The following is a 15,070-nucleotide window of genomic DNA, read 5'->3' on the forward strand; positions in this document are numbered from 1 at the left end:
TGTGCACAGTTTCTTCTGTGCATTGCAGGAAATACTTAATTGCGTCATTACCATTCATTTTAATGCAGTGTGCACCCGTGTGTACCGTGAGAGTTAACCCCCACGCTCAACCTCTTTCTGCATTGTGTGGCCAATAATGTATGTGTAAAGCCCGCAGTAACAACATGCTTAGCTCACAGTAACTTTCTATATTGGCCCCTCTGTAATTACATGGCTAAGTGGAATCATTCTTCTTGGATTCTTTTTCTTATGGACGTGGGTCTTTGCCATTTTCTGCCATGTCTCTGGGTCACTTTTGCACTATTCTTTATAGTGTTTTCTGCCATGTCCCTGGGGTTCTGAGTGAAAGGGATTTCCACTTTTGGATGATGTATGATGCATTTTGCTTGCTGGTTGTCACTGCTCCCATTAGCAGTATAAAGGCCATAAAAGGTGAAGGGCAGCAGTTCTCAGATATGTCTTCAGGATCCAACGAATAGCCAGGGTTTCATGGTATTCACAGTGAACATGCCTGAGATTTTTGCATGCATTGAACACCTTGTATAAACAAATTGATTTTATGCATAATTATTCACTGTAGATATCCTGCAAATCTGATTGGCTGTGAGATTAAAAAATAGGTTTGGAAATTGCCAGAGTAGGGAGAATCATAGGTCGCACTATGGCATCATACAGTAAAAAAAAAATGTATAGGAGATCCAAGATGGCCGTCTGACCAGACGTGCTCGTCGGAGCTCCTGAAACTTACCGCCGCGAGTTGTTGACACGGAGCGCTCCCCAACAGCAATGGGGAAGAGGAAAGGCAAAACTGCAGCTCTAGCCTCCCCGAGCGCAGTTGGAATACCCGCCATGTCTCAATCAAAGCTGGAAAGTTTTGGAATCCGAGCGCTGGGAACGCCGATTCAAGCTTCTGGTAGCTCCATAACGCCAACGTCGGAACACAGCGCAGAGGGCGTCACATTGAGCCCTCCTCCTGGTTTGACTCCTCCGCAACCAGGGAGAACAAACGGAGCTGAAGGGGAGTCGTTTGAGGGAGCATCCGAAGTTGGTGACTTACCGACGACTGGGGGAGGCCCAGCTTCTGCTTCTACCCCAGGTACATCAACAATTGAAGGGGGTTACTTACCCCCAGTTACAATCCAGGGAGGAACAGCTTTGGGATTAGGAAGAGGTATGTTAAAGCCAGAAATAGTCACTTTGGACAATCTCTGGGAGGCCATACAGGGGCTGAATACATCTCTCCAGCAAATGTTTAATTATACTCAGACGGAAATAAATCATTTAAAAGCTACTGAATCACAGATTTCCACTAGAGTTGAGAAGTTTACATCTAAAATGGAAAGTGTTGACTCTGAATTAAAAACTCTACAAACTACAGTGGTCTCTGTAATTAAAGACAATAATTTCCAGGCATGTAAATTAGAATATATGGAGAATCAGCTTAGAAGATGTAACCTAAGATTTCTAAATTTTCCATCTTCTCCATTTATTACATCGGTTGAACTTTTGAAAAAATACTTTCTAGTGATACTGGATATCCCAATGGAAAGTCACCCTCTAGTGACTAAAACAGTTTATCTTAGAAAATTAACGAAAGTATCTAATGCGGTTCCAGAATCTCCACAAAATGATCTGACTGATTTTCTTGAACGATCTGAAATTTCAGATAGAGCTACATTGCTTGTTACTTTTGCACTGGAATCGGACAAAAATTTAATACTGCGTATTTATTTCCAGAAAATGAATGCTGTCTTTATGGGCGCTAAACTCCAGATTTTTCCTGATCTTTCTAAAGAATCACAAGCCAGGAGGAAGGAAATGATGGTTTTTAAACCAAAAATCCTTTCACTTGGGGGTACTTTTCTAGTTAAATTTCCCTGTAAGTGTATGATTACTATGCATGGTGTTAATTACCTTTTTACGTGCCCTAAAAGACTACAAGAATTTGTTTTGGCTCGAGAGACTGTAAGGGATATCCCTGAATTGGTATCTCCTAGTTAAATGTGCTGACTAGGCTGCTTGACTCTAACTTCCATCTGGTCGTTAATTTAAGTTGATTAAGTTTATTGCTTTGTATTATTTTCTTTCTTGGATCTTCTCCATTGTGGACTAATTATTTTGGTAGTTTCTTATTGTAATATATATAGAACAATTCTGTTGGATTGTATATACTTTGTGAATTCCATGCATTTTGATGTAATACCATCTTTATGTATTAAGTTGAAAATTATAAATAAATAAAATATAAAAAAAAAATGTATAGCTTTTTTCAAGCTTTGTCAGTGTGCGTTATATGGAGTTCTAGTCAAGGTTTTTGTGATCATTACTAATTATTACAGTGCTCCTTCAGTTGATGTATTGCTGAATCCGAATTGATTGACCCTTGAGGAAGACTGATACAGCCGAAACATGGACCGTGTTGGGTCCTGATTAAAGTTTTTTGGAGCATCTTACCCTTGAGTGTGGTGACTGATCTCTTGACATTGGGCCCTCTCCACCCTATTTCTGTTGTGAACAGACTGGGTGCACCATGCAGATCTTTATCTGCCACCCTAAAAAGAAAAAAAACTGCACTAATTATGTGTTTAGTAGTCAAACAATTCTCTAGACCTTCATAATGGTAGGAAAGAAATGCCTCAGGTTTTGTCACAGGAAAACAGTAAACATCTATGACCAGCTTAAAAAACCTTCTACTTCCACAGTTCTTCATGAAACAATTTCAATATCTTAATCAAATTTCACTTTTCTTTGATGTATATACTTTGATATATATAAAAAATCCTCTTTTGTTCTTAACTTTTGAGCAGATCAGATATCCCTGACATCGGCCAGCGTTTCTCAATCTAAAACTGCTGCTTCAGGGGGAGACAGATCTTTCTGCTGCACTGAAAATTAGCAAAACAGTAAATTATATAAAGATTAGGACTGTATTTCAATTAAAATTTGTAATCTCGATTAATCATTTGATTAAAGTTGGGCCATAGCCGGCTGTTCATGGGGGGGGGGGGGGCACAGGGATGGGCAGGGGGCACATTTCCTCTCCACCCCCCCCCCCCCCCCCCCCCCAGATATCTTACCTTTGCTGGTGGGGATACTGAAGCCAGTCGAAGAAATCCACAGCCAAAGTGTCCCGTTTCCTCCTTGTGCTGCCTTAGCAGTGAGGAAGTGAGCGAGGTGCCTCCAGCCACTGATACCGGCACTACCTGAACGTGCTTAGTTCATGCACAAACTGAGCATGCTTGGGGAGTGCAAGTGTTGGTGGCTGCAGACACCCCGCTGACTTCCTTGCTCCAGAGGCAGTACAAGGAGGAAGGGGGTGACTTAGGAAGTGGATTTCTTTGGCTGGCGGGGCTTCAGCTACCCCACCATCCATTGAACAGGTACTGTAGCTTTTGGGGGGGGGGGAGACCACCCATTCATTCTCTCATGTGCCCCCCCCCCCAGTGCCTTCACCTGCTCTCTCTCTCTCTCTCGCTGTGCCTTCATCTGTTCTCTCTCTCACCCCGTGCCTTCACACGTTCTCTATCTCTCCATGCTCCCTGCCTTCAACAATTCTCTCTCTCTCTCTCTAAGATGCCTCCCCTCCTGTGTTCTCCTTCGCTCTCACGCCCATCATCTCTCCCAGACTGCGGCAGTAGTGGCAGCAGCAGCAGCGACCATGGCTGTTCCCTTCCCTCCTGGTTTACTTCATCAGTTGTCTTGCAGTAAATCTTCACCCTGAAGCAGCTGGCAGCATATTGAAATTCTGCTTCAGCCTGCATTGGGCCTTTCTGACCCGGCATCCCTTTTTGAAAATAGGAAGTTAACATTAGAAGGGGGCGGAAAAGCCTGGTGCAGGACGAGGCAGCATTTCATTGTGCTGCCTGCCACTGCAAGGTGAAGACTTTACTGCAAGACAACTAAGGAGGTAAAGAGGGAGGGGAGAGCCGCCACCACTGCTGCCACAGTCTGTGAGAGATGGTGGGCGAGAAAGTGAAGGAGAATGCGGGAGGGGAGGCGTATTAGAGAGCCGCTGGGGGTCCGGAAGGGAAGCAAGAGATGCTGGACTGGGTGGGTGTGTGGTCAACCAGCAACTGTGATCAATTTTTAAAATCAGTATTAGCTTCTTACAAACACTTACTGTTCTTCAGTTCACCAGTGACTCTCTGAACACATTTCAAAATGACGCCTTGGCGTTTCTCAATCTCTATTTAAATTATCAATGAACCAATCACATGTTTCTCAATAATTTGATAGGTCAGTTCTAATGCCATCTCCTCAAACTAATATAGCAGAGACGCATAGGTTTAAGATGTATAAACTTGTCAGAAAAAATACAATAAACACTCCTCAATTTTTGAAAAAATGTATTCATTCAATACCCACATTCATACTATCTGGATGCAAGGTTTTCAGCCTGAAGTTCCACCGTTGTTCACAGTTCAGAAGTTGCAATTTTCATTCTCCACCTCTGATGTTTTCTTCCACCTGAACCATAACAAAACATCTTAAATCTTCAAAACGGTGATTCTCAAGTAAGCAATGATGAACCATAGGTGCTTCTTTATCATTTTATGTAATGCACTGCAATGTTTTATTAATCTTATTTTAAGCTTCCTCGATGTTTATCTACATATAATTTACTGCATGTACATTTAATTACATACACAACAAAATCTGAATCACAAGTAGTATTGGGTCGCATAGTGTAACTGAGAATCAACTGGATTTGAAAAGAGCGAGTAAGCATAATCGAACAAACTGAACATTTGTGGTATGGTTGATTGAGTTTATGGTCTTTTTCTGCCATCATTTACTGTGTGTCTGTGTTACTGTGTATACATGTTTAGATCTTTAAATCTGTTCCCATGTGTTTTATGAGAAAGACCTCTGACTTTTTAGTAGTAGCTTTCTGGATTGACTTCATCCGGATTATATTCTTTTAAAGGTACGATCTCCAGACTTCCACACCGTACACCAAATGAAGCCTCATCAGAGATGTAACAGAGGCACTTTCAGCTACAGCTCTTTTATCCTCCTGGCCTCTCCTTTCTGTACACCCTAGAATCCGTCTAGCATTTGCTATTACTTTATCTACCTGTCTGGCTACCTTATGATCACCCCCAGATCCCATTCTTCCTTGCACAAAAGAACTTTGGGGACCTTTTACTAAAGCTATCTTAGTAAATGGGCTTAGTGCATCCTAGTGTGCGACTTTCCTGCATGCTAAGCCTATTTCTAGCACGGTCATAAAATAGGCATTTTTCTATTTGTTGAATTTGTGGTGTGTGCTAATGTTAGCATTAGTGCACAGCCACTGAAAAAAATTAACATGGGAGTGCTTACCACCTCCTATTTATGAGGCACTAATGATGTCCACGTTAAGTCAGCATTATTCAGCTAGCACGGGCTAATGTCAGCACAATTACCTATTATATTATTATTAGTAATAATATATAATATTAGTATTATAAGCTACTTTTAAGTACTTCTGAAATAAGAAGGATTTCAGATGTTTGCAAAATAAAACATAAGAGGGTAATTGACAAAAAGTGGAATCATATTCCAATATAGAACTGCTAAACAGAAAAAGGAGCTATTCAACATTCTTTTAAAACACATTTTTTACAAGAAGGAAAACCCAATATGAGATGATCCTTTAAAAAGTGAGCTGTTCTTGCCTGATAAAATGTGTATTAGATTCATCAACGGCAGTGGAACTTCTCCATTAAGAATGTTAAAAACAAAACGAGATTTTGAATACTATCCGTATTCTCACCAAGCAGCCTGTGGGGCTCATTTTCAAAGCACTAAGTGCTTTGAAAATACGCCTCCATGTAATTTTATAAACACTAATGAAACCTGATCAAACGTCTGTAGTTTAAAAATGAACCTGGCTGCGTATTTTGAAGCAGTTGGATTTTCCTCAATATCCTTAATGAAATCCCTGCATAAACTGAGTTGCAATAATCCAGTTGAGTCAGGTGCACCATTCTCTGTTGTCTAAGCTTATAAAAAAACTTTTTCATAAAAATTATTTATCTGGGGGTTCCATAAATTGTCGATTCTAGGATCACACCCACAATTTTAGCTGTAGAATCAACTGAAAGGTATTGGTTATATCCTTTTGAAATGTTATTGGGTATGCTCTCCTGGTGGTTGCTAAATCATAATACTATATTCTGGGTAGTATTTAATTTTAATAACTGGGATTCTGCCAAGGTTTTAATTTTATCAATACAATTAGTAATCTTTTGGCAGGTCTGATCCAAATTAGTCAAAGATGGAACTAATTCAAAAATATCATCTTCAGTTTAGGATGAAGGTGAAAGGGAATAGGCTCAGAAGTAACCTGAGGAAATACTTCTTCATGGAAAGGGTGGTGAATTCGTGGAACGGTCTCCTGGTTGAAGTGTGGAAACGAAAACAGTATCTTAATTCAAGAGAACTTAGGACAAGTACATAGGCTCTCTAAGGAAGTGATAGGGAGAGTAGATGGCATGGATGGGCAGACTGACTAGGCCATATGGTCTTTGCCTACATTTTTCTATCTTTCTATGTTTACTTGCCACCAAGGTCAGATTAAGCAGCCTGTAGTTACCAGCCTCCTCTTCAGTTTTTGTGAAGAGGAACTAAATTTGCCTGTCTCCTTTCCTCTGGGACTGCTCACATCGCTAAATAACCTTTTTAAATGCTAAACTTCCTTAAGTTCTTTCATTACCCTCAGATGTATCCTATGTGACCTCATCACTCTGTCTATTTTTAGTTTAGCTAGCTCCTCAAAAACATAATGTTCTGAAAGTCATTCAAGGTTTACCTCACTTTCATTTCTATTTGTGTGTCTTTTTGGTAATTTTGCTCTCGGCTCCTCTCTGTGAACACCAAATAGGAAAATTTTCTTAATTCCCCTTTTTCCTCACTGGCTTTGGGTGAATCTATTAAATTCTGACACGTAAATAAAATATTCTTCCCTTCAAAGTTTCAAAATGCCACATCCTTCTGTCCCTAATCTCTTGCCTTCTTATTTCTCTCTGTTAGCTATTCTTTCTTCCATTTTTATCTTTAGTTTTCTGACTACTTTCCCAGCTTCTTTTTACTTTCCACATATTTGTTATCTTCCTCTTTTTGCAACCCTGGTTGTTTATGATCACTAACCTTTTTCTTCATTACCTTTCCTTTGCTATATCTGATCGCAATGTGTATGTCGGCTGTTTCTTTAGAAAAACCATCATGGCTTCCTTCTCCTCTCGTATTTACTTTCTTAATAAAGATGTTCATTGCCTTTTCAATACCACCTTTTGGTTTTACCCACTGCTTTTCTACTTCTTGTAGATGTTCTTAATCAGCTAACAACTCCTTAAGATATTCTCCCAATTTGACAAAGTTATTTTTCCTGAAGTCTAGGACAGTGGTTATCAAACCTGACCTTGGCCACAAGCCAGTTGGGTTTCAAGATATCCCTAATGAATATGCACAGTGCTTAACAATGGGTACCTGAATTTCCCTATAAGTATATCCACATCAATATGTAAATCATATATAATTATTTTATATTTTAATACATTTTATTCATATCAACTATACAAAAAATACTAATATTTTAAAAGTTTTCTTTGGTCAACACTCTCACTCAAACACTTCCCATTCACTAACGTCATTCTCACGTTCACACTTGCACATCGTAATACTTTTTACAACGATCCAACTTCTTTAAACATATCATAAACAGATTTTTTGTGTAGTTGATACAAATAGGGTTATGCAATGAATGAGACTGTAAAGATTTAGCTGGCATTAAAATATGGCTTCAGAAAATATTCGTGAACTGATGACCGCCTGATGACAATTTGGTTTTATGAACAAGTGGTTTTGAATTAAGGACCTCATAATGATGATTACAATGCAGAGTTTGTATGAAATAATATGAAAGTACTCCAGAACTGAAATATATTGACAAAAAGGATTTGATATGGTTGTAGAAGAGGGAAGAGCAAAAATATATATATATGAACAGCTTGAAAGTGGAAATTGAACTGGTCCTTATAGTAGAAAGACATGAAAATAATTTGGAAGATTTCATGTTACTAATTGTGTTTGAAATCAGTAACAAAAGTGTATATATGATATGTGTAAAGAAGTTGGATCGTTGTCATTCTTACACCTCATAATACTTTTTACAAGTTAGTTAATGGGAGTGTTTGAGTGAGAGGGGAAGATGCACTAAAAAATCGTTAAAGCCCTTAATTGGTAAGGAACGGGCATGCATCAAGGAAAAGGAATGCAAATGAGCTGCTCGTTGTAGCACACTTGCATTCTGTATTCCATCGGAAACCAGTTGGCCGGTCGAGCATGCGCAGAGCAGCCAAGCGTTATTCTGGCTGCTCTGCGCATGCCAAGGACGTCCTTCACTATAAAAAAAAAAACGACTCTTAACGAGCAGCCAAGGATGTCCTTCACTAACTTCCTGGGAATCCCTTTGGCCGAGCAGCGAGAAGCAGGAGAGACGTCCAAAAAGTTTTGATTTGTGTTCTTATACGTCCTGATCCTGGGGGGGGAGGGGGGCGCAAGCTGAAACTGCTTAAGCATCGCTTGCCTTTGTGCTAGGCTGAAAGAAAATAAAAAGCAGCTTTTCTGGGCTGGAAGGTTCACGTGAGAAAGAGACAGACATGGCAGCGTCCAATACCTCCAGCTTTTCAGGCTGCTCCGTATCGTCAGGTTAGTTTTTATTCTCTTGCCTCTGAACTATAGATTAGCTTGTAGCCTGTAAAAAGAACGTCTTTTTAGAGGGTTTTTTTTTTTTTTGAGGGAAGGACGTCTTTGACGACATTATATTCTTCCGATTTGCCCCAACGAGAGGTGTAGAGACCTCCCGTTAGGTTTTTCATGGTAAGGGGATTGGAAAACCATAGTGCAGCTCATTATAATAGCCTTTGGATCATCTGCATTCCGTTTTCGTTAGCTGCTACCGTGATCGGAAAATAGCTCGGAGAAGCCTTTAGTGCATGCCATGGTTTACTACTTGCTCGTTAATGGCTCGTTAAGTTTAGTGCATCTGACCCAGAGTGTTGATAAAAGAAAACATTTAAAATATTAGTATTTTTGTATAGTTTATAAATAAAATGTATTAAAATATAAAATAATTATGTGTGATCTATATAATGAATATGCACGAGAGAGATTTGCATATAATAGAGGTCTGTATATTGCACCAGTGTAAATAGATATTCCATTCCTTCTTTTCAGATTAACCTACTGTGCCATACACAGATTTTCAGCGGCATTATCTGGATAATGCCATTGAATATTTAGTCATTATATGAGACCTTCTTGGCATCATCTCCAGTGCATTGAGATCCCAGAGGAATGGTTCAGATAGTAGGGAAACCCATTTTGTGTGGGAGACATCCTTGAGTGGAGGACATAAAATCCCTGACATCAAGTACCTGGGATTTGACAAGCACTGAATTAGAACAGAACAGACTGTTATGGCATGAGATTCAAAAGTGGTAATTTGGGTGTGGTATTAGAAAATATTTCTTTCTAAAAATGGAGAGTGCAAGCTGGTGGAGATTTGCAGTCATAAGAAAAATGCCTGTTAGCCACTGATGTCAATTTAAGAAACTGCCTAAACCAACTGAATACCAGCCAGTTGGCAAGGTGACATTTGTGCAGTTCTTCTTTACTCGGAGCCCAATCAGAGCCTACTATTCCCCTAATACCTATGTTCTTCTTCTCGCCTCGTTTCCCCTTTGCTTCCACCCTCAATTGTCACTTTCTCTTTGTTCCTTCTCTTTTTTTCTTTCTTTCTTTCATGTTGCTCTGTCTTCTGTTCAGAGGTGACTGTGAGGAAGTGTAGTGGGGACAGATAGGAAGCGCTTTGTCACATCCTTTGCTCGTTGCTTATGAGCACTTGTACTGCTAACCAACAAACTGTGAAAGTGAAGCTTTTCTGTACTGTTCCCATGGTTTGTACCAAGTCACTTACCAGCCATCAATTTCCAGTTGCCATGGGCCCATGTCTCTCTATACAACAGTTCAAGGGAAACCTGAGGACTCAAAATATAGAGATTATCATATGTTCCCACACAAAGATATCCCTGAGAATTTCTTGGATGTTTAATATAGAGAGCTCCATGAAAAGTCTAGGATGTCTATACAGAGAGCTTATTTTATCATACATAACACATAACACTTGAGAACCACGCGAAAAACACAACCAAGAAGATGTTCCACTCAGTGTGGAAACTAAAAAGAGTAAGACCTTTCTTCCCAAGGTCTGTTTTCCGCAATTTGGTACAATCAGTGGTGCTCAGTCATCTAGATTACTGTAACGCACTCTACACAGGCTGCAAAGAGCAGATAATCAAGAAACTTCAGACAGCCCAGAACACCACAGCAAGACTCATATTCGGCAAAGCAAAATATGAAAGTGCTAAGCCCCTACGAGAAAAATTACACTGGCTCCCACTTAAAGAACGCATCACGTTCAAAATCTGCTCCCTAGTTCACAAAATCATTCACGGAGAAACACCAGCCTACATGTCAGACCTGATAGACTTACCACCCAGGAATGCCAAAAGATCATCCTGCAAATTCCTTGATCTGCACTTCCCTAACTGCAAAGGTCTAAAATACAAATTAATGTACGCGTCAAACTTTACCTACTTGAGCACACAGTTATGGAACACACTGCCGCGCAACTTAAAAATGATCTACGAACTAACAAACTTTCGCAAACTACTGAAGACCCATCTCTTTAACAAGGCATACTACAAAGACCAACCAATGTGAATATACACAACCCCCCCCCCCCCACATATATTCAGAACTATCTAACAATATCTGCTTGTTTATTCAAATATTATGTTTTATCATTATCTTGTTGCCCAAGATCTTTCTGTAACACTAAATGTCTATTTTCTAATATATTTCCATCACTCATGATGTATTGTAAGCCACATTGAGCCTGCAAAGAGGTGGGAAAATGTGGGATACAAATGCAATAAATAAATAAAAATAAATCATGTGGGGTACACTGAGAAAAGCCTGGAGCTCATAGTACAGAGAGTTGCTTCTGTCCCCTCTTCAGCGACCTTTGAAGGAAACATGGAGCTTGAAAGTATGGACTGCTCCTTGTGTTTCCACACAGGTGTCCATAAAGAGAACTCTGTCTATCCCAATTGCACTTATTGCCTGCTTATCATAGTCCTACTAAGCAGCTTACAATGAAACATAAATAATAGACAAACATCCTTTTAAACAATACAATATGTTATCAGCTAAATAAAACATAAAAACAAAACATAGCGCAGATCAAAGTACTTTAAGTGTGCATATAAAATAAATAGTTTACTGATCCAAAGTTATGTTTCCTATGTTGATACCTTCATCAGGTTCATCTGCAGAGCTAATGCATAAGAGTGAGTTAGTGTATGTGTGTCTTGGAGGGTTTAATGAAATTCTTTTTTTCCAAAAAAGTGGAGCTATGTGTTAGGATTCTTTGAATGTAAATACAATGTATCCATGCTTGTAAAGAGAGGAACTGTGTGATTTGTGGATGGTATGTAGAGATATAAATATATTTCCTGCGTATCCATGGCTTTTATTTTGATTTGGGAATTACTGGTTTTGGCTTTGCAGCTATGGGAAATGGATAAGAGCCAAGCATACTGAGTCAGCCAAGGTCAGGGCTCAGTACAGAATCTGTGCTAGTCCAGCCCCTTCTCCAGCACAGCTTGTGGGAGAAAAGACTAATCTGGCTGCTTCTGCTACCCTCCATGTGTTAAAGGCAAAGGACTTAATGAGCTGTCAACAGAGGGCGCTCCATTTTAAGGATCTGGAGCACTAGAGCCTACTGGGCAAGACATACTCATCTGAAACATCTGTCTCTGTATGGTAGTAATTGAGCATACAGCTAAATGTGGGCAGTGAAGCACAAGGACTGCTCGTTTTAAAAAGAAATGGCTAAGTATCGATCTCTTGGAAATGTGTGTTTGTCTTCTTCACCGCTCTTAATATGGGGCATATGGTGTGTGAATTTTAAGGAGCACTTTAACTGGCATGTTGGTATTTGTTTGGGGCAGTTGTTTTGGGGATATTTATGGAGAAAGGTTCTGTGCTTGGGGGGGTGCAGTTGGGGGTGAGTTTTACATGTGTCTATAGAAGTAGTGTGTTAGAAGCCAGGCCTTAGACTTTGTTTTTTGTTTGCAGACTATCCTGAAGGAGGGGATGCTGATGAAACAAACTAGTTCTTTTCAGCGCTGGAAAAGGCGGTACTTTAAACTGCGTGGACGCACCCTCTACTATGCAAAGACTGCCAAGGTGAGAAATTGAGAGGCAATGGGGGGACGGTCTTGTTGGGCAGACTGGCTGGATCGTACAGGTCTTTATCTGCTGTCATCTACTATGTTATATGTTACTATGACCTTTACTATGGAAAATCCCTTAAACCAGCCATTCCCAGCCCAGTCCTTGGGCACACGTCCCATTAGGTTTTCAGGATATCCATAATGAATATGCATGAAAGAGATTTGCATACACCTCAATTGCATACAAATCTAACTTATGAATATTCATTGTGGATATCCTGAAAACCCCATGGGACTAGGTGTGCCCTGATGACTGGGTTGGAAATGGCTTCCTTAAACTAAGGCTGCATGTGTGTCTGAAACTTTGAGGTACAATATTTTCTGTGTATAGACTGCCAAGGTCTAAAGGAGGAAAGCATCTATGTGAAATACTGTGGACTTAAGGACCAGGTTCATAGCTGTTCAGATATGGTCTTTTCAGTGTTCCTTTAGCTTCTGTTGTATTGTTATGGAATCATTATCCAGAGCAGAGATGCATTGGTTTGAGATGCACATATTGACTGAGACAAGACCTTGAATGAAAAGAAGATGTAAATGCAATAAAAGAGCAAAGACAAAGTGCTGTTAAAGGCTGGTTTCCATATCATCAAGCTGATCAATCCATAGACTGGTGGGTTGTGTCCATCTACCAGCAGGTGGAGATAGAGAGCAAACTTTTGCCTCCCTATATGTGGTCATGTGCTGCCGGAAACTCCCCAGTATGTTCTCTATCTCAGCAGGTGGTGGTCACACACAGCAGCAGCTCTGGCTAGGCCTCCAAGCCTAATCCTTAGGTTTTGTTGAGGCCTGGGGTTGAGGGCTCTTTTGAGCAAGTGCAAACCTGGTGGTGCCAGGTCCCTCCTTTTCTCCCCCCTCCCGCTGGCTCCGTTTAAAAAAAAAAAAAAAATTTTAAACGTCTTTAAAGGCGTTTAATTCGACGTTTCTTTAAACGTTCATTGCAGCTACTCACTGGGACACCAGTTCGTTACAGCTCGGAGCGGCAAGCAGGTAATTTTACCTTTTTATAGCGGGCAGGGGGTTCCCCGATTCTTCTCCTCGTGGCAATGGCGTCGGAGGGCGAGGGCGCAAAGGGTCGCTCCCCGGATCGCTGGAGCGCTTCTAGAGGGGATGCGGGGGTTTTACAACCTGATTCGCCCTTGATGGGTGATAGTTTAGTGACCGATGAATGTCCCGGTCGTTCCTCCGGCGTGGCGGTTTTTTTCCCGCCATAAACGCCCATCCCCCGCTCCTCGCCTCCGCCATCTTGGCCGGCCACGCGGCTCGGACGGCTTCTTCGGGGCCGCCCTTGAGGTTGGAGACATTAATGCCATGAACGCCCTTAATTTGGGCGACGGCACAAAAGCGGCTAAAGTTAAGCGCCGTTCTTCCCGCGCGGCTCCTTCACGGAGTTTCGCGCCGGACGCCATTTTGGATGCGCAGCATGTCTCTCCCCCTCTATTGCGAGCGCCGGTTGAGAGTGCGTCTAGGGCTGTTGCCCAGGCTGCGGAAGTGCACAGTCTGGGGGGTTTCTCCCCCGAGTTTGTTTTGCTGCTGCATCAGGCTTTCCTCATGCAAAACGCTGCCCCTGCTCCCTCTTCGGATAAAGAGGTTGAGGTTCCCAGAGGTAAACGCCCTCGGGTTGATTTCCAGGCCTTGGAGGACTTTTGTCTCCTCCGATGTAGATGAGGGCAGCGTGTCTGAGGTCTCCCAACGATCCTTTGCGGATTCCTTGGAGGAGATAGATCCCCGCTCGGATGGAGCGGATGACCCCTCTGCAGCGCGGCTTTTTAGCCCAGAGGATTTGCCCAACCTGTTGTTACAGGCCATGGACACTTTGAAGATTTCCTCTCCGGAGGACGTCTCTCCCTCAGCCCCTGTTGGCTCTGCCATTATGCTGGGGACGAAGCGCCCGCCTAGAACCTTCCACGTGCATGATGCCATGCACACCTTAATTGCGGCTCAATGGGATGTCCCGGAAACGAGCCTTAAAGTGGCTAGGGCTATGTCCCGCCTCTATCCTTTGGCTGTGAGTGAACGTGAGGCCTATCTGTGGCCTACCGTGGATTCTTTAATCACTGCGGTGACTAAGAAAACGGCGTTGCCGGTGGAAGGTGGCACGGCCCTAAAGGACGCCCAAGACAGAAGATTGGAGGCGACCTTAAGGTCGTCCTTTGAGGCAGCTGCTTTAAGTTTGCAGGCCTCAGTTTGCGGCTCCTATGTGGCCAGGGCGTGCCGGACTATGGTGCAGCGGGCTTCCCCCTCGGATCATTCCTTGAGGGCTGATTGGCCGGCCCTGGAATCGGGCTTAGCCTATTTGGCAGACTTGCTGTATGATGTCTGGAGAGCCTCAGCTAAAGGCATGGCTCAGACAGTCTCTGCGCGGCGGTGGCTTTGGCTGAAACATTGGTCTGCTGACCACGCCTCTAAATCCCGCCTGGCTAGATTGCCTTTTAAAGGCAAGCTGCTCTTTGGGGTCGAGCTGGACAAAATCGTGACCGATCTCGGCACGTCTAAGGGCAAGAAATTACCAGAGGTCAGGGCTCGGGTTAGTACTCGTCCCGATACCTCCAGAGGACGGTTGCAGGAAGCCCATCGGTACCGCCCGGGCAAGTCGGGTTCCTCTGCCCCCTCTTCCTTCAAGAGGAATTTCTCCCCCAAGCAGCATTCCTTTCGCAGAGACCGCCGTCCCGGAGGTGCTCCCTCCGGTCCTCCCCCAGGGTCTCGTACCCAATGACGGGGCCTTG

General features: G+C 42.2%; 1 protein-coding gene across 1 annotated transcript in view; it reads left to right on the top strand.

Annotated features, from left to right (window-relative positions):
• Positions 1-15,070, top strand: part of LOC115478339 (diacylglycerol kinase delta-like) — a 107,148-nt gene that overhangs the window by 26,676 nt on the left and 65,402 nt on the right. The window contains exon 2 of the mRNA XM_030215643.1: positions 12,190-12,300. Within this exon, the coding sequence (XP_030071503.1) occupies positions 12,190-12,300 (111 nt within the window). The remainder of the gene's footprint in view (positions 1-12,189; positions 12,301-15,070) is intronic.

Source organism: Microcaecilia unicolor, chromosome 10 (genome assembly GCF_901765095.1).
Source record: "Microcaecilia unicolor chromosome 10, aMicUni1.1, whole genome shotgun sequence".
Classification (NCBI taxonomy): domain Eukaryota; kingdom Metazoa; phylum Chordata; class Amphibia; order Gymnophiona; family Siphonopidae; genus Microcaecilia; species Microcaecilia unicolor.